At 40.4% G+C, this 25,324-nt stretch overlaps 1 protein-coding gene across 7 annotated transcripts in view; it reads left to right on the top strand.

Annotated features, from left to right (window-relative positions):
- TENM3 (teneurin transmembrane protein 3) overlaps nucleotides 1-25,324 on the top strand; it is a 433,328-nt gene that overhangs the window by 361,277 nt on the left and 46,727 nt on the right. For all 7 annotated transcript variants that reach the window (XM_059384375.1, XM_059384378.1, XM_059384376.1 and 4 more), the window contains 5 exons: nucleotides 12,623-12,839; nucleotides 13,857-13,976; nucleotides 14,610-14,871; nucleotides 19,968-20,235; nucleotides 21,539-21,682. In XM_059384375.1, the coding sequence (XP_059240358.1) occupies nucleotides 12,623-12,839; nucleotides 13,857-13,976; nucleotides 14,610-14,871; nucleotides 19,968-20,235; nucleotides 21,539-21,682 (1,011 nt within the window). The remainder of the gene's footprint in view (nucleotides 1-12,622; nucleotides 12,840-13,856; nucleotides 13,977-14,609; nucleotides 14,872-19,967; nucleotides 20,236-21,538; nucleotides 21,683-25,324) is intronic.

Here is a 25,324-nt window from a genome sequence, read left to right on the forward strand (position 1 = left end):
CATACTACACCTACACACACTTGCGCACGTACTACACTTGCGTGCACATGCGCACATACTACACCTATACACACATGCGCACATACTACACTTGCATGCACATGCGCACATACTACACCTACACGCACATGCGCAGGATACGCGTACCGTCTTTCTCAAACCGGGTGTATGTCATCTTCCAGACAACACGCTGCCATTCTCTCCTTTAGTTTCTAACAAACTGTTCAATTTCCTTTTTTTTTTTTAAACTTGGGCTGTCGAGAAACCTGAGCCACAAATTTGAGCCAGAGCTTCTTTTCCTTTTTCTCCTGATAGATATGGTGGTCCTTAGCCCTCAAAGCTTTTCCTACCTAGTAATACCTTGTGGCCTCAACCGCCCCCCGCCCCGTAACTGCACGCTTCGTAGAAACGGCAGCATTAATTCTCCAACCGCAGCCCAGATGGCAGCTTTCCTCATTGCTCTTCCCCCAAGAAGCCCCTGCCCCATTGTTTTCTATTGCCTAGGGAGGAAGGGGAGCTTCTTTCCTTCCTTGATCGTTTATTCCAGATTTTGTCTTCTGAAAGGAGATTACATTGTGGAGGTTACAAACTCTCTCAGAGGGAAGCAGACTGCAGGGCCAGGTCTGCAGAGACGTGGCAGAGTAATTTAGGGGCTAATCAACTCTTTAGTGTTGTTATCAGCTAAGGAGGGTTTTCCCTTGCCTCAAAATTTATCAGCTGTGAATTGGCCTGTCCCCCCTTTGTTTATTCTTATTAGCATGAAACTATGCTATCTCTAGGCTTCCCTCTCCAAGGGGAAATCTGAGCAGATAGAAGACCTCCTGTGGATTCTTTACTTATCTCATATAATTTATATTCCTGTCCCTAACCTAATTTTGCTGATCTTCTGAGAAGGAATCTCAATGCCAGCTTTATTATACCTTGAGATCATAACCCTGGTGCCTTATAACCTAAGCTAGAGGGTGGCTTGAACTTAAGCATGGACTGTATGAATAAAAACAGTATTTTCTACACCAAACCCACACCAAACCCCAAATCAAGGCACGTAATCAGGCCATTAAGGCTGTCGTTGTCCCTGTATGAGGTCAGGAGAGCAGAATATTTAAAATAAGGCCCATACCTAAAATTTCATGACATATGCTAATTTGTGCTGGGATAGAACCATTGCTCGAAGTAAGTTTGTTGTCAGACGGTGAGGTTGCCGGAAAGGAGCCAAGTAGTTTAGCATGTTAAGTGACTAAGGGAGGAAGAACAAATAAAGAGGTTGATTTGGCCCTAACCAGCTACTAGACCAGTCTGAGCAACATTGTACAACAAGATCTTTGCTTAAAAAAATAAGGGGCACCTGGGTGGCTCAGTGGGTTAGCCCGTGCCTTTGGCTCAGATCATGATCTGAGTCCTGGGATGGAGCCTGGCATCGGGCTCTCGCCTGCTTCCCTCTGTCTCTCTGCCTGCCTCTCTGCCTACTTGTGATCTCTCTCTCTCTGTGTCAAATAAATAAATAAAATCTTTACAAAAAAAAAAAAAAAAAAAAAGGTTGCTTATTATCCCCCGAACTGAAGAAGAAACATTAAAAAATTTTAGAAGGGACATCATATTTGGGGAAATAATTATATTTTTTTCTTAGACCAAGTATCTTCCTTCTCCTCTAAAATATTTTTACTTTACCAAATCTGGCTTGCCTCCTCTCCCGTAAGACTACAAATCCTCAACATCTGCATCGCACTGAATAGGTGCACCTCTTTGACCCTGGAGTCCCATTTCCCCTTTATGTCTCTAAAATGTGTAAGAAAAGGCAGTCTTGGGGCACCTGGGTGACTCAGTGGGTTAAAGCCTCTGCCTTCAGCTCAGGTCATGATCTCAGGGTCCTGGGATCAAGCACCACAGTGGGCTCTCTGCCCCTCTGTCTCTGCCTGCCTCTCTGCTTGTGATCTCTCTCTCTCTCTCTGCCAAATAAATAAATAAATAAAATCTTAAACAAACAAACAAAAGGCAGTCTTAGGAGGGAATTCAGTATGAGGCATGGAAGGAAGAGACTACCAATGAAATGCAATGGGGAAATTTATCTGTAGCCCCTCCCTCAACACCCGCACAGTCATAAGAAGTGACTCTCCTATTCGAGTGGGCCTTATTTCTTTAAGGCTCAAATAAACAAACTTGTCATGTACCCAGGGTCACTGGCATTTCAGAACTGAGGGCAGTCTTTTACCCATGGTAAAGGCCCTGACAAAGCTCCCCACTCTGTATGGAGTCAACCCCATACCTCCCCAAACTGCTTCTCAAATCTAGCTCCGGGGTCCAATGGAGGCTGTTGGCACAGAGCCTCTGCAAAAAGGCAGGCAGTGGAATAGAAGACATTTAAATCACGCAGCAGAAGTCGGAAATGAATTGCCAGGCCAGGTAATTGCGTATGACATGTCCCAGCCTCACCATATCCTGCCCTACTTGAGAAATCTTTCAGGGCAGAGAATGAGCAGCCTAGCCTTGGCATATCAATATTTCTTCTTCTACTCCTTCTGCGCCTACAAAGTCAGCCTCCCTCTGGGCCAAGCCATTGCCCGTTCGAATCCCAGAGCTCACTCTGATGGTGAAGTTGCTAAGATCAGAGAAAAGGCAGGCGAAGAGCGGGGAACCGGTCACCATTTAGTGCAGTGTGACCGGAACTGGGGTGTCAGAGCGTGAGCCTCCGCTGCCTCATTCTCTACTCGAGTGTCCCCCTTAGTCAGCTTCTGAAAATGGCCCCGTCTGTCTCCCCGCTTGCCTGACCACAGGCTCCCGCCTCCCCTCCACAAGGACATCCCTAGTGTTTATTATTCTCACCAGGAGAGACTCTTTGGTGGCGCACCATAGAAATTCCATTCAAACGGTCTTAAGCTTTAAAAAAAAGAAAAACTTATTAGCTTATATAACTGAAAAATACAGAGAGAGCTGCACCTGGGTGTTTCCACAATGGTAACAGAAATCTGGGTTAATTCATCTGTCAGCTTTGCTTTATTCCGCGTGGCACCACTCTTGGCCTGTCTTTCCTCAGAATGTCCCCCAGCAGCTTGGCTTCACATCGCACAGCATAACAGCCCCACACAAGGAGACAGCCTTTCTCGGTGGTTACAGGAGGCCTGGGTCTGAGCCTGACCCTCATTGGCTTGAATTATGTGCCATGCCCGCAGAACAGTTGACATTCTGTCACTAGAAGAAAGGGGTGTGGATGCGGGATAGGCAGAAAAACAGATTCTACCGCAGGAATATTATGGCTATCCACAGCATTTCATTTTCGTCTAACCAGAGAATATAATCCAATAACTACTTCGTACAGCTCATAGAATTCTGTTATTCTCAGGAGGAAATCCTCCATTCCTTCTTTCCCACAGAATTATAGTCTTCTCACATGAGAACAAGAAAAGCAGCCCCGAACCTCCATACGCTTTCCAACCCCCAGGATGGCAAAGCGCTCTCCAGTTCCCCCTACATCCTTTTATAAGCATGGCTGTTTTTTTTAACGTGGCGTGCCCACTGAGAATCTCATTCAGTAGAGGGTTTCTTGATTTTAAATAGCTCCCCAGATGGTGGCCCCACTATGCAAGCATCAAAATGCAAAAGCTTGCCAGAGGCAATTGTACCTTTATAGCAACTTAAGAAGCTTATTATCAAGACAATTTCTTGGGGCGGCTGGGTGGCTCAGTCAGTTGAGCATCCGACTCTTGATCTCAGCTCAGGTCTTGACCTCAGGGTTGTGAGTTCAAGCCCCGCATTGGTCTCTACACTGGGTGTGGAGCCTCCTTTAAAAAAAAATTTTTTTTTTTAAACAAGATAATTTCTCCAAAATATGTTATCATTGTTACCATGTTCCCATCTTCCTAGTTAGAGTACCTTTTGATATATTGCTTCCCCTGTCTGGTCCTCCAATGGATAGCTCCCCTGTGGGTTCTTAACGCATGGGACTCAAGTCCGCTCTTAGAGATTGGGTAATTGAGGACACAAAAATACTAACCTTTATGCAAGAATAGGGACATGCCAAAATACAGTGCCAGAAATGATACATCTTACTTGTAATTAGATAGATTTTTATTTTTTGGTTGGTTTTTTTATTTAGTTTTTTTGTTTTGTTTTGTTTTGTTTTTCTTTATTGGTTGTTTTTGTTGGTGGTGGGGGGTGTTTTGTTGTTTGGGGGAGTTTTGTTTTTTTGTTTTGGGTTGTTGGGTTTTTTTTTTTTTTTTTTTTTTGTCCTTCTGAGCATTAGTTTATGGGGATAGGTCGGGAAAATGGGCCTAGAACAGGCTTTTTCTTTTTCTTTCTTTCTTTTTTTTTTTTTTTAAAGTGGAGGCTAATGACAATAGAGAGGAAAGCACAATTCAACTGAGGTTATTCAGAAATTAGAAAGATTAAAAGCAGTCAGGAGAGAGAGGGAGACAGAACACAAACAGAAGTTTCAGACGGCAAGAAAGTGTGGGAGTGCACTAGCAGTAAAACCCAGAAGTGGGAAAATGAATGAAATGTTAATGTAAGCAGCAGAATGAGTAGGGCGAGTGGGCAGGGCCATCTAAGTTTGGAGATTACCAGATGAAAATAAGAAGATGTTTGAAAATAGATTCCTTAAAAAGTTCTAGCAGGAAGATGGGCTACTGTGTTCTCCAAATGCATATTAAAATAAAATTTAAGTAAATAAAATAGAGAGGACCAGAATCGGGAAGAAAGGCACGGGCAGGGGGGTGGCTTAAAAAAACAAGGTGAAGAAGAAGAAGGTGAAGAAGAAGAAGCAGCAAAAGGAAGAGAGGGAGGAAAGAAGGAAAAGAGAAAAGAAAAGAACGAAAGGATTATAGGAGATCATAAGTACTTCGCGAGAAAAGATTCCAGGTATCAGAACGCAAGAGTGGCACTCAGAGTCTCAGAATTAAAATATATTTTCCTGGTAGATTGTAATCTGGTGGGATAATTACTACTAGTTTGAAAGACTCTACAGGCTCCCAGTTTAGAGGAGAGACCTGGGTTCTTCTGAACCCTTTTGCTCTGCACAGAATTTTTAGAGCAGTGTCAATTGCTTTCAAGGAAAGAGAAGTCCAGCCTGTGCCCTCTGACGCAAAGCACCCCAGTGGCTGCACAGTGGCACACAAGGAACACGGGGTTTTACTGCTATACTGGAATAAGATTGAGAGGGAGAGAAAAGTCAAAGCCACAGAGGCGGGAATGATTTACAGCCAGTACCAGTAGCTGCTACTTGAAGTTTCAGAATATAGAAACGGGACAGGCCCGGGATGTCTTCAGAGCCAGGTCTCCTTGATCCACGTGTCTCCGCCTTCCGGAGGTCTGCAGTCGTGGGGAGAGTTGGTAGCAGTAGCCGCAGTGTACGAAGTGCATTCGCATCGTCAAAGAGCGGACGGCTGTCGACAACTTGCTGTGTAATATTTCTGCCCCTCCTTAATGAATTAATAGGCACATTTATGTTTCTAAACTTAAATGGGGTAGGTGCTGTTCTCAATTTGATTCTGCCAAAGAATCTGTCTGCGTTATTATTATCATTATGATGATGATGATGACGATGATGTTACATTTGTGACCATACTCTACATTATTCGTTTTTGATGTCGTGTTCCATGATTCATTGTTTGCGTATAACACCCAGTGCTCCATACAGTCCATGCCCTGCTTAATACCCATCACCAGGCTCACCCATCCCCCCGCCTCCTCCTTCTAAAACTATCAGGTAGTTTCCATACTCTCTCATGGTTCATCTCCCGCTCTGATTCCCCGCCTCCTTATCCTTCCCTTCCTTCTCCTAATGTCCTCCAGGCTATTCCTTACGTTCCACATATAAGTGAAACCATATGATAACTGTCTTTCCTTGTTTGACTTATTTCACTCAGCATAATCTCCTCCAGTTCCATCCATGTTGCTACAAAAGTTGGGTATTCATCCTTTCCGATGGAGGCATAATACTCCATTGTATACGTGGACCGTATCTTCTTTATCCGTTCATCCATTGAAGGGCATCTTGGCCCTTCCCACAGTTGGCGATTGTGGACATTCCTGCTATGAACACCGGGGTGCATGTGGCCCTTCTTTACATCTGTATCTTTGGGGTAAATACCCAGTAGTGCAATTGCTGAGTCATAAGAGAGCTCCATTTTTAACTTTTTGAGGAAACCCCACACTGTTTTCCAAAGTGGCTGCACCAATTTGCATTCCCACCACCAGTGTAAGAGGGTTCCCCTTTCTCCATAAACTCTCCAACATTTGTTGTTTCTTGCCTTGTCAATTTTTGCCATTCTAACTGGTGTAAGGTGGTATCTCAATGTGGTTTTGATTTGAATTTCCCTGGTGGCTAATGAGGTTAACGTTTTTTCAGTTGTCTGTTAGCCATCCGTCTGAACAGACAATTCCCCAAAGAATCTATCTTTTTAGAGATTTTTTTTCAAGCCAGTACACAGAGGTCTATCTCGTATTTTATAATAGAAACGCAGATATAGTCATTAACTTTACTACTACGTTAATAATAATTATTAATAATAACCTAGTTGTTTCTTTTTTTCTTTTTTTGCTCTTAGTGTAAGACAAATATGTTGTACATCCCTCTGTCGCTGTGTGTATCTGCATATAAATCCTTCTGTGAATGGTACAAGTCTTTCTTTTGGACAGATTTTAAGAAGTGAGATTTTTAGGTTGAGGGGTATTTAAATTTTTAATTTTCATCACCAAGTCCCCTTGCAAGTAGGTTTTACCACCATGTCCTTCATCAGGACAGGAGTGTTTATTTTCTCCATGTCTGTAGTCTGTACATAATCCTCCCACCCAAACAAAATTGTCCAACAAGTGAAAAACAGGAATGTTGCCTGACGGGTGGAAATGATTCCATTTTTATTGTTTTAGTTTACATTTCTCGAACTACTGATTCGATTGGTAATCATTACATATGCTTCTTGGCCATTTGTATTTCTTCTTTTGCTAATTGTTTATTTCTCTTGCCCTTTTCCCCCCCTTTATTAGTGGCTTGACTTTTCTCTTTAATTTTTAGGACTTCTTTATATATGTTACTTATTAATTCTCTGTTGGCGTATTGTAGATATTTTGTCCCAGGTTTTCATTTCTCTTTTCACTTTGTTGATGGTGTCTTTCATCATGCAGCAGTTTTCATTGATATGAGGTAAATTTTGATGAGGAAACTCTGGGTTGTGTGTCTTCAAAAAGAAATAGGGCCTTTTCCCTTTGTAAGATTATGTAGTCTTTCATATCCTTTCTTCTAATGCTTTTTTATGATTGTGTGGGTTTGTTCATGTCCAATTAATCAAGAACATTTGAAATAACCATTGGGATGAAAAAGAAACCAGACTCAAGGGTGAGCACAGTGCTGAGTGTTGGAGAAGGGTAAAAAAAGAAAACCAAGAGGGTGTTTGCTGCATCTTCAAGACATCATTTTGATCTATTTCAATCTAACTATGTCTAGGAACCGAATCCATTCTTCCATTCCTTCAGCAAATACATAGTACACTGACTTCGTGCCAAGATGTGTGCTAGATACTGGGGATACAGTGGTGGACTCAGCTCTCAAGGAGCTTCATGAGCCATTGCCTGAGCCGCTAGCTGAAGGAACGGGGAGAGGGCCCCGGGGTCCAGGGAGTAGGGGGCTAGAGAACAGGTCAGAGGTCTCTAGGCAGAGGAAACAATAATGATGAAGGCTTTTAAAAGCCACAGTAAAGGGTTCTAACCACTCAGAAGGCAGCAGAGGCCAAATAAAGAATGTATCTTAGCTAGAGAAGGGAAGTCATCACATCTGATTTCTACAGAGATGACTCTGCTGGAAGTGAAGATGAGTAGTTGGGACAAGGCTGGGACCCCGGAAACCAAACTATTGAAGAGATCTTGTTGAGAGATGAGCATAGTGGCCTGAAGGGCAGTGTCCGTGAAATGTAAAGAAAGAGACTGATTCAAGAGATATTTGGGGTGAAGAAAAGAAGGACCTGAGCATTGATTCGGTACAGAGAAAAAGGAAGAGAGAAGTCAGGGATGACACTCGGGTCTCTACTTTGAGAGACTTGATGGGTAGAAGGTGGAACTATTCACCAACTAGGAAATACAGAAGAAAACAGCTTGTTTAGAGGAAATTAGATATGCTGTGTTTTGGACCCACTAAGTTTTTGGTGCCCATATAATATGCAAATGGAAATATCTGGAAAGCAGTTTGTGGATCTGAAGTGCAGAAGAATGATTAGCCTAGACATATGTGAACATAGAGATAAAACCCACAGAGAGATACACACAAAAAAACAAGAATAGCCAGAAAGTCAAACATGATTCCAATTCAGTAATAAATGAATTTCATGCATGTCACAGAATGGTGACTTTAAGAAGTAATGACAGGTTTACCTATCCACTTTGAAAATTCTGAAGTCTACAGATAAATTATTCCATCAGAATTTCTATCTCCGCCTCTAACTTGGAATGGGGGATAGGGGCTTCCAAATACTGCAGGAAAGGGTCGTAGACGTTAATTAACTTTTGAGTAAAAAAAGAAAATACCTTAAAAGAAAGTGCATGGGGGCGCCTGGGTGGTTCAACGGGTTAAAGCCTCTGCCTTCAGCTCAGGTCATGATCCCAGGGTCCTGGGATTGAGCCCTACATTAAGCTCTCTGCTCAGCAGGGAGCCTGCTTCCTCCTCTCTCTCTCTCTGCCTGCCTCTCTGCCTACTCGTGATCTCTGTCTGTCAAATAAATAAAATCTTAAAAAGAAAATGCATGATTTTTTATCCAGTCAGTAAATTAAGGTTTTGAAAAACGGGTTCAGCTATCCATAGCTACTAGAAAGCAGCATGTAAGTTTTGACAAGCAGATCAAAGCCAGAATAGGGATAACCTAGGAGAAGACCTGGAGTCAGAAGTTTTAATAATCTGGCAAAATATGCATTGTCTAAATTGCCAGAAACAACGTCAAGAATGATTGGAAGAATACAAGGAAGAGAACAGGGTAGAAACATTAAAGTAAGACCAGAGATGGCAAGCTATGACCTCTGGGGCAAAGGCTGTTTTTGTTAATAAAGTTTTATTGGAACACACCCGTTCATTTCCATAATGTCTACAGCTACCTTTAGCTCTGTAAAGGTGGAGTTGAAAGGCGCCACAGAGACTGCGTGGCCCACAGCCGAAATTATTTACTACCTGGCCCTTTGCAAAGTAAGTTTGCCAACCACTGTTAGAGTCCCACAAAAGCCTAATGTAAGATGAGAACCTGTTTTAAGATAATAACTAGAGCTATAATGTTCAGGATTGAGTGGATGGAAGCATCCACTAGATTATCTGCTTTCCATCAAAGTACCACTTGTATTGCAAAGAAAGAAAGGCTCTTAACTGATCACTGAATTTATTATCCAGTGGGTTTTGAGCATTTATGATTTTTTTTATTTTTCATGATTAATTCTATTAGATATGATGTCTATACCAATATAAATTTAAACCAAATGAATATCCCTGGTACTAAAAGGAATCTCAACGATTTGGGGAAACTATTCCACAAAGACAATTTTACTACCGTGTACATTTGAGCAAGTGGATAATCAACTTAGTTGTATTAGGTAGCCCTAGCTACTATGTAAGCACAAAGAATGAAAAAATGTTCTCTCAAGTTATAGGGAGCCAGATTCATAACCATCCGTCACTTGCTTGGGCAAGTTACTGATAAACTCTGCAGAAAAATAACAAACTGTGTGTCCCTGCATCTTGGCTGTTGAAATGAGATTCTTTGTCTGATTGATGTTAGCAGAGAGGCTTGTAAAAATGCATTTCCAGCTGATTAGTTCAGAAGGTGTCAATCTCTTGCAGTCTTATGACCCGCAGACGACACGCCAGATGTACATTTGCTTTTTATAAACTAACAAAGATGAATGACTACATGTGAACATTCCTCTTCGGCAACCTATTGCCTAAAGGAAAATACTGGAGTTGTGGCGTGGTTGGGGGAGGGGGGGACGAGGGCATCTAATCTTTAATTTGTAAGATTAACAGAGATAAAATATAATAATTGGAAGTCCTTTCTCTAGTGAGTTGTTTCTATTTAGGTTAAAGAATGAATTCAAGGGAAAAACCTGCGAGAAGATAAAATATTTGTGTTAAATAATTCTCCCAACCATACACACACCCATTCAAAAGTCATGAAGTGAGAACTCTTAAATATATCCTAAAACACATAACTGAAGATTCCTTATAGTCTCAATATATAATCATAGATTGTTACTGAAGGGGCTTTATTTTTTAATTGGTTTCTTTTGAAGCCAGAAATGATACTGGAGCATTAGTTCAATAGTCTACTACTTTAAAAATCCAAGTCTTAATAACTCTTTCTATTTCTTTGAGAGAGACACAGAAAAAAAATATACAATGTGTTACATTATTATAGCTTCGTGAAAAGTAAGCCTGTAGCATAGTTTTATCTTTCTTCCAGAAATACAGAGAAACATTGAGAGACATTTTTCATCCTCTTGGCCTTTTGGCTAAGAAAGTATTTTGATAAATTTATATAAAATTTCAAAGCTCAGTTTCACTTGATTTGCTTAAAACATGATTTAAATTTTTATCAAAGGAGTAAAACTACACTTTCAAATAATTAACACATTTTTTAAAAAATGTAACAGACATCTACATAAAAGTTATGTAACTATCATAAAGAAACAATATATAGGAAGATCTGCTGGTCAGAAATTCTGACCCATCATGGTAACAAATTAAAATATGTAAAAGGAGTCCAACACCCTAAATTTAATTCAAGTATTCATGTATTAAGCTTGTTTTTCAACTACAAGAGAAATAGTGAAGGGATTTTTAGTTATTGTTGCTAGGTAAACTAAGTCTCTTTCGGTATTAAGGGACAGAAAACCGAACCCACACAGGCATGAGGAAGAAGAGAATGGCTTGATTTCTACAACTGAAAAGCCCGGGATCACAGGTGCAGCTTGTTGCAAAAACCCTAAAGATGCCACGATGACCTCTTGTTTTTCTCTCCAGCTCTTGGCTCTGCTTCTTCAACAGCTACATGGTTTGGGAGGTTCTCCTATAAGAGCAGTTGGATTGAGGCAGCAGTCGCAACCTCACAGCCTTACAGCTCCAACTGGTGGGGGTGAGGGAAAGGGGAGTCTCTGCAGACGGTTCCTGAAATTCACTCCAGATAGACAAGTTAGGTCAAATGGACACTTCTGAACCAAACATGAAGGGGGAAATGCACAGAGACTGAGCGGTGGGGATGGATGGATATGGAAATGAAAGTGTACAGCTGTTGCCCAAAGAAGAGGAAATGAGTTTTGAGAGAACTCACAAGTGTTCACTACAATTCTGCTTCAGGTGGACAAAATGACCTAAGGACGCTGATCCAGGGCCTCTCATCTTGGTTCTGACCTTACCTGTGTTGTTGCTGACCTACTTTTAGACTGGACCACATTAACTCAATTTAGTCTATCTTCTTGCATCTGGGTTTGCTGTCAGATAATGAAGGGACAAACTTGTATTCTATTAATAAGAGTGGCCTAAAGCCAAAACAGCTTCGTGGCTAGTATGGTTTTTTTTTTTTTTTTTCCAAATAGAAGTTATTAGAAAAGCCCTTGTGTAAATAAAATATGTAGGTCAACTAGATATTTTCAACTGGGTTTGCCATAATAAGGTCATACTAAGACTTGAGATTTGGGTTTGAAGATTTTAAGACCATGTGTCCAATCTCTCAAGAGCGATTTAAAGTCTTCAGAAACTAATGTTTTTATTAATCTATACTGAGAAAAGTCATTGCCAAGCAGATCAAAATCCATGTTTCAGCTGGTCAGTGAGAGAATGATCTTAAGGGATAATGTCACTAAGTCATTGTAACCTAACACTCTTGTCCACTAATGAGTTGGTTTATGTTTTGAACAAAATACTTACATGGGCCGTGGAAGGTGGTTTCCTTTTGATGTTCCTGGAGAAGGCGCTAGCAGATTCTTTCTATCCATTACACTTTTCACGTCACCAGCACTGTAGGTCAATTTTCTTGTGGTGGGCTTCTTGTCATTTCCAATATTCCAAGTCACTTAACATTTTCACATTTTAAAGTAACACCTCCATTTTTGTGGCCGTCCTATGAGGGGCTCAGGGTCCTGTTCAACATTTGAGGGATGCCTTCACTTTATCTGGAACATACTTTACCTTCCTGGAGAAAGCTATGTCCTCGAAAAGTGGTTGGCTCATCTCATCCATTGTACCTTGAATTGTATTAGCTTCACTTCCCAGACATTCATTTTCTGACCTTTCCCCAAATTTTAGAACTTCACCCTACATAGGTCCAAAACCACAGACCCATGGTGCTCCCTGTGTTAACTCTGACTGCATTTTCTCTAAAATAGAGAAGGCATCCATAATTAGAATTAAAACAAATCTGTAGTCCTTCCTACTCCTAATAGATTATTCCAATCAGCAATTTTTAATTTCTTGCTCAGAATCCGCCATCTCCAATCCAAACATTTACTCCACGTGAAAGAGGCTGCCAAGTCTTTCCAAAAAGCGTGCCTCATAGAAATCACTCTCAGAATCCAGGAAGATTCCCTGGATCTGAAAGAAAATGAGCCAACGAACAAAACACATACGAAGAGGAATTCTCTGACCGGCTTGCACTTCTCTCTGCAGATGGGCTCGTTGACTGTATGGACCCCGACTGCTGCTTACAGAGCTCCTGCCAAAACCAGCCTTACTGCCGCGGACTACCTGACCCTCAGGACGTCATCAGCCAGAGCTTGCAGTCCCCCTCACAGCAAGCCGCCAAATCCTTCTACGACCGAATCAGTTTTCTTATAGGGTCCGATAGCACCCATGTCATACCTGGAGAGAGCCCTTTCAATAAGAGGTTAATGCCTTTTCTCCTTCATGTCGATTTGTAGCCATGTTATCAGTAGTTCCGTGCACGTTAGACAAAATGCTGAGGACTGTGAATTTGAGGAGCGAGCTTTGCCTTTCAACGCAGTTTTTCCTCTTTAGGCAAATCCCTCACCAAACTTCGCATCTCGGGCGTTTTTGACACAGTTCACGTGCTTTGTCGATTTCAGTACCTGAGCCGTAACAGGACATCCCATTAAGGAGTCAATAAATCTTCATTTAACTAGTTGATTTTGTTAGCACAGTTGGAAATGTTTCAAGAGAAGCAGTGAAAAGACCCCAAAAGGCAAAACAGAAGTGAGCTTTTTTTTTTTTTTTAGCTGAGCTCGCTAAATAATATAAATTATGAATTAATGTAATGGAACTGCTAACGGCATGGCAATAAGATTGCATAAGCTGTTTGACTGGTGCTTTGCAGAGCAGTAATGACCTGAAAATAAACCAGTAAGTGAAAGCAGGTGTCCTGTGTCTCGCTGAGTAAAAGAAGATGATTTACACTAGAACTCCTGGATCTGCCGTAATTTAACAGCATTAATGCAGTTAGACCCAGCAGTTGATTAAAAGTTGTTGCACAAATGTGCCTTATTGCCCCTTTAAATCTTATACTTCTTGGTCCCTGCAGATTTACGGATTGCCTTGGAATTAATTGGAAGGTATACTTTTCTTCATGTAAGCGCCAGATATATGACTTATGAAAAAGTGCAGTTTATAATTTTTAAAAATCCATCTCTAAATTATGGGTCTTGATAACTCTCCAAAACACAGATTGCAACAAATTAAAACCCCGGGTAAACACTAGGCATTTAGAGAATGTGAATTGTGCTGAATTAAAAGGGGCATTGTCTTGGGACTCTTTGGGTCTGGTTTTTGTGAATAACAAGTGTGTGTGACAGTGTTATTTTATGCTTAGGTTGAATTATCTCTAAATCATGATAATGTGGGCCCGAGAAGACGAATGTTCGTTTTAATTCTTCTACTTTTCCCACAGCCTTGCATCCGTCATCAGGGGCCAAGTACTAACTGCTGACGGAACTCCACTTATTGGAGTAAATGTCTCGTTCTTCCATTACCCAGAATATGGATACACTATTACCCGCCAGGATGGAATGTGAGTTAAGTTAGTCCCACGGCACTCCCTCTGTTTGAAATATTCTCAGTATAAAAACTGGGCATTCTTATATCTCCCAGGATGTTTGATTATCCCTTTTAATATAGAACCGCATCAACTAATGGGCTCCAGAACTCTGTGACAGTGTGTGTGGCAGAGACTTAAAGTCACAGGCTCGTGTAGCTCCTTGAAAATTGATTTCATTTGCTAAGACATGATAACGGTGTTCTGGTTTTGTAGGAGAATTTTCTTCGTTTGAGAAGATTCATGTTGAAATATTTAGGAGTGACCTTCCATAACACCTACTACTTAAGCTTAGATGGTTCTGAAAAAAAATAAGTAGGTGGGCAGATAAAGCAATTCTGATCGCTTCTCGGCCTTTTGGCTAAGATCAAGTGATAAAGCAAATTTGGAAAGATGTTAATAAATTGGTAAATCTTAGTAAAAGGTAAATCTTAGTCTGGGTGTTCCTTGAATAGTTACTTTAATATTCCTGTAGATTTGCAACTCTGTCATATATGGGTTGGGAGAAAAGTTGGTTTCCTTTGTAAAGCGAATTTATTTAAGGAGCCAAGTGTTGTTGGAAGCGGTGTGGGATCAAATAATTCACCAAGTCATCTTGTTTTTTCTTAGGTTTGATTTGGTGGCAAATGGCGGGGCCTCTCTTACTTTGGTCTTCGAACGCTCCCCATTCCTCACTCAGTACCATACCGTGTGGATTCCATGGAATGTCTTTTATGTGATGGATACCCTCGTCATGAAGAAGGAAGAGAATGACATTCCCAGCTGTGATCTGAGTGGATTTGTGAGGCCAAATCCCATCATCGTGGCGTCTCCTTTATCTACGTTTTTCAGATCTTCTCCTGAAGACAGCCCCATTATTCCCGAAACACAGGTAGGATGTTCTAGCTAGTGGCGGTACTTGTAAGGAAACTGTTTTCAGATCATGTGGTTTCCAAAGAATCTTAAAAAAGGATTTTCAGAATTCCAGCACCATCCTAAATCATTCCACAGACTGAAACACAGAATGTGTGTAGGATATCTAGTTATTTCCTAAAGATATATTCAAAAAACTTTTTTTGTTCAGGCTATACTATGTCTGTATATATTTATTTAGTTGTAGCTAACAGCTTAAATTCAACAGCGAATAACATCTTCATTCATGTACTTGTTCACTGGAAAAAGGTTTTGATACCAATATGCTCCTTATGTCCTACTGACAGGGTAACAAGTGCTGTTATACGTGGTCATTACTGTCAATGACTTTCTGTTAAATTATAATTATAAGTTAAAAAAGTGATCAGAAAAGATGATTTTTAGCAGCAAATGTTCATTAATTTTCTCAAGACATTTTTATCTGAAAAAACTGGGTATTAAGTCTTACATTCTAACAGTTTATGATAAAGCCTGTTCCCCTCAGGGGGGAAAAAACTATATAACTTTTCTAAAAATAACCAGACTTTCACTATTCCTTTTATCTTCTGAAATATCTGGAGATTGTCTTCCTTCCTCTTTCTGTCCAATTAGAAAAACCTTGGGGTCTTAAAGATAGGACATTAGGTAAAAGAATACTGGACTTTATTCATAAGTGGCTAAGTAAAACTATGTGGTCTTTATTTTTTTAAAAAAGGTTTATCTGCGAGAGAGACAGACTGAGCAGGGGAGAGGGGCATGAGCATGGAGCTGGACACAGGGCTCCATCCCACCACCCCGAGATCATGATGTGAGCCGAAATCAAGTTGGTCGCTTCACCAACTGAGCCACCCAAACACCCCAGAAATATGCTGGTTCTAAAATACAGCAGCACAGAGCAGCTTTGTCCCATTCGCTCTTGAAATATTTATTTGACACCAGGCATTGTTAGAATAGAGCGAAGCAGTAAGCCAATCAGACCAAAGCTCCTTGGTCTCAAAGAGCTTTAGAGCTTTAGAGCTAATGGGAAGAGAGACAAAAAATGTTGTCATACATATAAATGTATGTCAGCTTGTGAATACAACTTACTTTTCAAAGATAAAACAGGGTCAGTTGACGGAGGTACAGTTTTGCAAAGTGTGGTCCAGGAAGGCCTCCTTGATAAGTTGATGTTTCAGCAGAAAGTTTAAGAAAAATGAAAGAATAAGCCCCAAAATAGAAGGATATTGCAGTTCGCGCTGGGAGCAAGTTCAGAAGCTCCGAGCAAAGACCATGCTTGGCTTGTTCACAGAGTGGCACAGAGACCAGCAGGTGTGGCTTGAGGGAAGGGGTGACACACAAACCACCAATCACTGAAGACCGTGGCCGCCTTTTTTTTTTTTTTTTAAGATTTTACTTATTTATTTGAGAGAGAGAGCACGTGCGGAGGGTGGAGGGGGCACGGGGCAGAAGAGGGAGAGAATCTCAATCAGATACTCCTCGCTGAGTATGGAGCCCAGTGCGAGGCTCAATGCCACAACCACGAAATCATGACCTGAGTCAAAACTAAGAGTTGGACCCTTAACCAGCTGAGCCACCCAGGCACCTCTACTGGTTTCCTTCTTCAAAAGGGCACTGTAGTTGCTACACTAAGAATCTTCTATATTGGGCAAAGGTTGAAACAAGGGGACCAGGTAGGAGACAGTCTCTGTTTGGAGAAATGATGATGGATTGGACAAAGGAAGTTGGGGCTGACAGGATAAGAAGTGGATGTGTGCTAACGGAGTCCAGGGCAGAGGTTGGGAGTAAAACGTAAACTTGGGGGTCATTAGTGACACAGAAAAATAGAAAGCATAGGAGGAGATCCCCTAGGGAAGGAGTGCAAATAGAGAGCAGACAAGAGGAGCCAAGAAGGTCTGGGATAACAGGTTAAGAACTCTCACAGGCGAATACAATGCAGAAGAGACACCTCAATGATTTACTGCATAACCGTCAAGCCAGCTTTGAGCTAAAGCTTTTGGAAGTTCATTATAACCTTGTGCAATGTAGTACTTCCTCCCTAGAGGCCATCTTGCAGTAGCTCTGAACTTCTTAGCCACTCCTTAAGTAGATTTAACCTCGAGACTCTGTCTATAGGTGGCAGAGTTTTAGTAAACTGAGTCATTGAAATGGGTTTCAAATAGTCAGCAATTCCAGGAATGCCTGAAGGATCTGTTGGGTTTTTTCCCTCCATTCCACCAGTCTGCAGACATTTAGTAGAATTTTACTAAGAGCCCAGCATATATGAGGTACTCTACAAGGATAAAAAGAATAATACAGACACGGATTCCTACCATTCTAAATGTGATCCAGATTTGAAGGAAGAGCTCTGCATGTTCAAAAGAGAGGTCTATTCCTAAGGAAGCCAAAAAGGGCGTCCCAGAGGTGGTTGGCCTTCAGAGTGGGGAAAGAATATTCCAGATTGACGACAATGTGAAAGCAACCACACAGTGGTAAAAACAAATGATAGTGTATTAAAACTGGTGAGCTACTTAAATATAGGGCATGTAAGAGATAGGTTGGGGCTAGATTATGAGTGGCCCCAAAATACCACACAGTGGTACTGAATTCTTTAGGCAATGTGGAACCAGGGGGCCCATGGTCCCTTTTTCGGATGTCTCTAAAGCTAACTCAAGACGCAAAATGTGTAATTGATAGAAGAAGACAGAGAAATCAGTGAACTGACTACTGTTCACTGTGTTTCTGTACATAGCCGGCACTGAGATGGGGAGGGCCCAACACTCAGCATGGTGGTGGAAGTGGAGAAGAGGGAACAGATTAGACTGAGATTTGGAAGGTAGAATTGACAAGATATAGTTTCCTTTTTTTTTAATGACTGGATATGAAACTTTATTTATTATAAAATAAAATATTTGTTAATTTACTATAAAACAAAACAAAAATAACAAAATTAAAGAAAGTAAGTCTCATATTTTATTACCTCTTTTATATTAATTATAGTGTCTAACTGAATATTTAATGGGGTGAAGAGTGGGGCTTACAGATCACACAGATGGCAAAAAATAGGCTGGATGTTTATTTTTCCTCCCTGGCTGGGTGTACTTTTCCCACTAATGCAAAATAACACGGTCAAGTTAAATTACATAGGAGAAACACATGTTTTAATGAACTAAATTACAGATATTTGTTCCATGGAAGTAGGTTAATGATGACAAAGATAATAATCTGTTATTAAAATCAGGGATAACATATGATATTTTGAATTAGAGAAGCAGGTCCTACCAGATCACCGGAAGTATCTATTTAATTAATGAAAGACTACCTTACATATAGAAAACCTATCCGATTTATGAGAAAGTATTTTGAAAATAAATTAAGGGGAAATAAATTATATGCCTTAGGGTTCAATCACTTACATTTTCAGAGCCATTTCAAGAGTCACAGAATCCATTTTTCAAGCCAACCCACTGATATTTCACCCTAATGATGGAAGAACAATGAGTTCCATTTACATTATTCACTCTGTAGCCCACAGCCACACCAAAGTGCTGTCAATCTTAAATGTAATGTTCTCTGTGAGTCTAACGGCTCTAGAAAGTTTCCGTACGGCCATAAACTATTGGGCTTCAGAGTCTCTGTGGCCGAAGTCAGTGCGCATGTTCCATAAGGAAAACCCCACAGTTGTGAGCTGGTGCTGAGTAGAGCTATGCCTTCTTCGTCCATGGGACCGCATACCATTGCTCTTGACGCCACCACTGGCCCCCCGCCACAGTGGTGGTTTGCTCAGCTCATTCTCTGGTGCTACTCGCTTATACGCAGACTGACCACTACAGCCTCACTGTCCTGGGCCCTACAGCAGTCATTGCAATTTGGAGACGACAAATAACCCATCAATCCCAACTGTTCTCTGCAAGAGGACTGGATTCTACTCACCGCTACATTGCTATGCTATGTATTTTTTCTAACAGTCTAAATAATGAATCTTGGTCAGCCAACATGGGGAAATCTTGGAGAATGTTATTTAATTCTTGGTGGACAGAATGGTGACTTCTTGGTGCAAAGTCTTGAGCCTAGACGGCCTTGTACTTTGCAAGATACATAGGGTAGTAAACCTCTGAAAACCTACCGTTGTTAGCCAAATAGGAGCTTAGCAGTGGTCATTAGCATCTGCGCTGTCAGGAAAAGACGTTATATGCTACACAAATACATTTTCAAAATAATGTAATATTTCTAAAATACTTTGGCATAGGTCGATATAAATTTGTTGATGTTCAATGAGCCAGTCACAGAGATGGGTCAATTGTGGGGTTAAGAATATGATCTTTTAAAATCTAAAAAGGAGAGCATTCTTAGGCAGGGAATTATTTTAACTTTTCACAGTCCAGTTTCAACTCAAGAAGTACACATTGAGGGACTTGTGTGTGTGTTCAATAACATACTAGTTGTTCTCTCCGGGAGAATTTATGCAGCTCTGACCTCTTAGTCCATCTACCATCATATCAAAAACCAGCAGTGAGTCCTCGCTCAGCATTTAACTAATTATGAGAATATGCGTCTGTTATATTACCTCTCAGCATGGGTATGGAGTTCACTACAATTTAACCCAATGGAATTGGTCTTTTCTGTACCCACTCCTGTCTTTCTAGGCTGTGACCATTCAGCTGCCAAGGCCATAGATGTAGGTCTAATCCCTAAATGAGGCAGCTGTCATAGGCCAGAACTTTGGCCCAGACGGCATCCCTGCTCTGGGCTAACCATCTTACAAATGTCTGCTCAAATTCTCCAGGATGACAGGGGTGAACGATGGGTTAGTCAGAGTCTGCTGTGACTATGAGCTAATAAAGTCCGTGCGTGTCGGCTCTGTGTCCTGTATGAGAAGTAGCACCTGAGGTGTGATGAACTTGAGTGAGTGACAAGAAGCTTTGAGGAGGAGAAAAATTGGGCTGGCAGCAGAGTTATTTTTAATTATCGAATAAAGTAACAGCTCAGATGTGTCTTTGCTGTCCTATTTTAGTTGCTGGGCTCATTTCCTTTAAATCTATTTTAGCTAATGGTTCACCTGTGACCCAAGTTTGAAGTTTCTACTTTATGCACACCTAGGTGCTCCATGAAGAAACGACCATTCCAGGAACAGATTTGAAACTTTCCTACTTGAGCTCCAGAGCGGCGGGATATAAGTCAGTTCTCAAGATCACCATGACCCAGTCTGTCATACCGTTTAATTTAATGAAGGTTCACCTTATGGTGGCTGTGGTAGGAAGACTCTTTCAGAAGTGGTTTCCTGCCTCGCCAAACCTGGCCTATACTTTTATATGGGATAAAACAGACGCCTATAACCAAAAGGTCTATGGTCTGTCGGAAGCTGTTGGTAAGTTCCACATCGATATAGTCTGCGTCAAAATAATTGTCTTGGAGTCAGAACTCCCATGAAGTCGACTGTCACCCATGGAAATCACTGGATAAACAGATGGGAAGACAGTAAGGTGGACCTTGGGGAATTTTAAGCTGGTTGGTGGAGACCTGCCATGGGAAAAGGGACTGTATTCCCTGTGATGTGGAGAAAATATCCCTTCTTTTCTGGCTGAAATTCTGTCTTCAAAAATGTTCTGAATGAGATTCCAATTTCTCCTCACTGTCCTGCTTACTTTTTCACCTTTTGTTTTTTGCTAAACTTATCTCCTTAGCTTTCCTTACCCTTTTTTTTTTTAATGTGGTCTGTATCTAATAGGGTTGATTCAACACATAATGATATTTAAAAGGATATAGACAATATTTGTGTCCCAAAATTATTTCAGCTCTTTTGACTAGGAATCAGTTTTGTAGAATGACATTCTTAAAAGCCCATTGCTTACGGAATGACGGGACAACGTGATCAGAGATTGGTGTGTTGACATATATATGGTCTAGCTTCATGCTCAGGTTGAGACCAGCAAAAACTGATGGATACTTTTTGTTCTATTCATTTTTACCAGAGAATATTCTAGATATTTTATTCTGAAATTAATGTATAACTTGGGTTTGACTCAGTTCCTATCAATCAGATAATTGCTGCTTCTCCTTTCACTTTGTTCTAAATCTTAAAATCCATGTTTCATAAGAACTCTGAAGCTTTTTATTGGTGACTTGTTCACAGTAATTTACAGCTAGCATTACCGTTCAGTCCTGATAGTAACATGTGAATATGTCGTCATGATCATACTATCTTCTCTGCTGTATTGAACCTGACTTGTCATAAACATTTTGTGCAACTTTTAATACTCTTGGAAACTAAACAGCTCTACTTACTCAGATAGCAAATATTATTTTTAGTTGTTATCATCTGATCACCACCTGGGGCTGATTTATCAGATCTAATTGCTTAACCAGGTGCCCAATCTGGTCTTCATCTTGTGCTGTGAACCCCTTGGGAAAGAAATGGTGTGAGGGGAAAAAAATACTAGTTTCCGATCAAATCAATAGAAAAATAATATTTGAAGATAGTTTCTTAGAAAAACACCTTCTGTGTTGTCAGATCTTTTCATATAAAAATAATCTCCACGCATAAATGAGTGGAAATAGAGTCTTAGAACACAACTGTGGAAAAAAGCAGTTTTATCAAAATAATAAATTGCAATAAATAAATTTTATCAAAAAAAGTTGAGAAGATGTACTATGCTTTGTCTTGATTCCAGTGTCGGTTGGATACGAATACGAGTCATGTCTGGACCTGACTCTGTGGGAAAAGAGGACCGCCATTTTACAAGGCTATGAATTAGACGCTTCCAACATGGGTGGTTGGACATTAGATAAACATCATGTGTTGGACGTTCAGAATGGTAAGATCTTGTTTGTAGTTAATACCACTTGCCTTGAATAGATTGTGGCAACATTTTATCTTCTGCATGCTGTAGGATTAGAATTAGTAGAAAAAATAAAGATAGATTTTTAAAGACTCTACCAGTCTGAGGTGGGAAAAACCTAATCTTCTTGTGAACTTTGAATCCGTCATAAATTCATCACCAAAATAGTTCTCCCACTTGAATGTAAATGACTTTGGTGCTGCACTGAAAGTACTCTATGTGGTAGTCTTCACACAGATTCACCCAGCAGTGTCTAACTCTATAATAAGCCCAGAGTGCTTATTATAGAGAGTGCTTTAGGAAGTTTACCAAAAATGGAGGGAGGGGGAACTTTTTTTAAAGTAAAAAAAAAAAAAATCCACGTGACTTTACTGAAATATTTCTGATAGATCTTAATCCTTAAGTAATTAGCCTATTCTGAGCATGTAGACTTTTTTTCAGTTCTTCTTAGATTATATGTGAGAAAAAATTGTTCTCCTGCTCAGATTGGGTTCCATATGCTCTTACTTTGTAATTATTAGGAAAAATAAAGGAATAATCTGAGAAGAAAGCAAGGATTGAGAGGGATTACTCATAGTAAACCTTATACTATAAAGGAATATTCTCTGACAACAGATATTTCATATATCACGGGAGATATAAATTATTTTACAAAACTTGACTGGCATAATCTCATAAAGAATGTGGTTTATATTAAACGAACTCTCTTGTCCTCACTGTGTGTTTGACGTTTTGCCCTCATGCCGCCTACACCTAAGTATTTTCTAGAAAAGCAGAACCTTAAGGTGACTTCCTCTAGCCCCCCATCCTAAACCATATTATGCTAGTACCTCTCTACCCTGCCTTGCCAAATCTCCCTTTCCAATAGGAGATTTCCCAGTTGTGGTAAAATCTCTACCTTGGACTTCACAAAGGTTTTTGGAAGGTTCAGAGTTTTGAATTGAGCACGAAATACAACTAAATGTTTATGAGTATTGGTCACTTTTTCAGATTAATGTTACTTTGATATCTGTTCTTTTTATTTAAAAAATTTTGTTGTCAGAGCTGGAGAGGGTACATTTTCGATTTCCAAACATAATGAATGTACAGTAGTGTCCAAGCCAGTGCTGGAGAACGCTGGTGTCTGGCCTCTAGAAGAGAATCGTACCGAGCAAATCGATAGAGAAAAACCCTCCACCCGTTTCCTACCTTACAGCAGCACTGAGCTCTTCGCCCGGTCCAGCTGTATTCTGAACATCGGGTTGCCATTCAGTGAGTGTGCCCGAAGGTTTGGGAGCAGAGCCCATAGCTAGTGCCACGTGCAGCACACGCTTGGGAAAAGCGAGGCTCCTAACCAAGAAGGACACTCCATATGTTATCCCTAATCATCAGCCGGGTCTGAAGCCGTGCTTTTCCGTCTGTCATGTTGGGAACACCAGGCACAGTCACAGGCTTTCAAAATGCAAAGCCACATGCCCAATGTGCCCCTGGCTGCTCCCGATTAAATGATGTGAAATGATATTTCACACAATTTGACATATTGCTAGATTCCTTCAGAATTTCTTTATAAACCAAACCAGGGGAACCTCTCTAGAAACATTTTAGTTATTGTGAGAATATAGGGTCAAGTTCAGAGCCCCAGGATTTTGCCAAGAGATTATGAGCTGGTAGGGGGTCAACAGGCAGAGAGCTCCAGAAAGCCCATGCCTTAAACCCACTTTGTAACAATGGTGAATTACACTGTTACAATACCCAAAACTGAGTTTAGAATTCAGGTGGATTTGAGAAATTTAGATACTCTGTGTCTCTCTCTCTCTCTCTCTCTCTCTCTCTGTCTCACACACACACACACACACACACACCCTCTACCAGGATAATATATAGTTTGCTTTTATTAAAATATCAGGTCAGCTGTAGAAGCTAGGCTACCCCAAATTCTGTCCTCCACAAATTGCTATAAATTATAAAATATATGTTGTTTTAAAAATGTGAGGTGACCTAATTCAGGGGGTAAACTGCTTGTGATTTCAAATTTTATCCAAGAACCGTTTAACAAGGAGTGGCTTCTCAAAGTGACATGTGTCTAATTGACTAAACAAAGTGATTTGTAATCGTGACAAGCAGGGTGAGCTATGAAACGTATTAAAGATGAAGAGAAGGCCGAAATGGAGACAGTGACAGGTGTTTGCAGGCCTGGAACGTGGAAGTAAATATTCTAATGTTCGTCTTTTTCTTCTGTCATAATAGAGGAGAATCATGAAGGACCAATTGTTTAAAATAATGACTGAATACATCAGGCTGAGCAGAACAGTAGGCTGGCTTGTAGCATTCTTGCATGAAACTTACAGACCTGGCCTTTCCAGGAAAATAGAGTTCCATAATTGTCAAATAACATAATCGCAGAAAGAAGGATCTTAGGTAACATTAATGTATTCTTTGAAGATTCAAGGCAAAAGGCTTTTCACGTGTTCGGTCCAGCCTTATTTGGCTTATTTTTCTTTAAATTTGATCTTCTCTGATTTCTTTATGTAAATTTTCTGTGATTATTACATCACTCAAAAAGCATTTCAAAGTAATCATAGAATCCACCTAAAAATGTGCTAAGCTATAAGAAGAACATAATCATTCTGATCTCTTCTTCATTTTAAAATTATCCCGAAGTGGGAGGAAAAAAACGCATTCTTGAGTTTCCTGTTTGTACTTTCATGGATTAATTCTTTTAACCGTGTAGCTGCTAAAAAGTATAAGCATTGGCTTGAAGAACTGCTTTGAAATAGAGGACATTCAATAAATATATAATACGTACAACTCTGAAGTCCAAGCAACAGACGGTGTATACAGATAATATCCCTCTGCAAAGTGTCATGAAATACAGTGACAGCTGACCATCCAGGGTACCTCAGGCCAGGAGGAAACCACTGATCTGCTCTCTAGATAATAATGGAGAGTGAATAAAATTAGAATCACAACTCAAATCCAGTTTCTAAATATGAAAATATTTACTATTCTTCTAGGATTTTTTTTTTTCTCAGATTTTCATTGAGGACCCTAATGGCGCAAACTGACATTGTGTCTTAAGTAGGATTGGCACTTGCATGCCTAAAAGCAGAATTCTCCTTAAATAATAAGTTGCCCTTCCATAACAGCTTTGCTATGTTTGGAATTTTTAATGACGGCGTGTATATGCATCTTCGTGTCGGTTACGAGTATAACCAGGAAGAACGTTCTTTGGCAGCATAATAGTATATAGGGGGTTTGACACTCACTGTCTAAATTTATTTTCTATAAAGTAATTTTTAAATTTTTAAATTCAGTGATACACTCAGAAGGAAGAAATTCATATTGCTGGTGCACATTTTTGTTGGTTGGATTAATTCATAATAGTATAACATCGTTAAGCAATTGGAAAACTTATTATTCCCTGAAGAACATGTAGAATGGTTCTCAAATTTGGTTGCACATTAGGGTCATCTGGAGATTTAGGTTTTTTTTTTTTTTTTATTTTAAGATGTTATTTATTGGGGCACCTGGTTTGCTCAGGCTATTGGGCATCTGCCTTCAGCTCAGGTCGGGTTCCCCGGATCCTGGGATCCAGCCCAGGCTCCCTGCTCAGCGGGAACCTGCTTCTCCCTCTCCCTC

The sequence above is a fragment of the Mustela nigripes genome, chromosome 18, assembly GCF_022355385.1.
Source record: "Mustela nigripes isolate SB6536 chromosome 18, MUSNIG.SB6536, whole genome shotgun sequence".
Lineage (NCBI taxonomy): Eukaryota > Metazoa > Chordata > Mammalia > Carnivora > Mustelidae > Mustela > Mustela nigripes.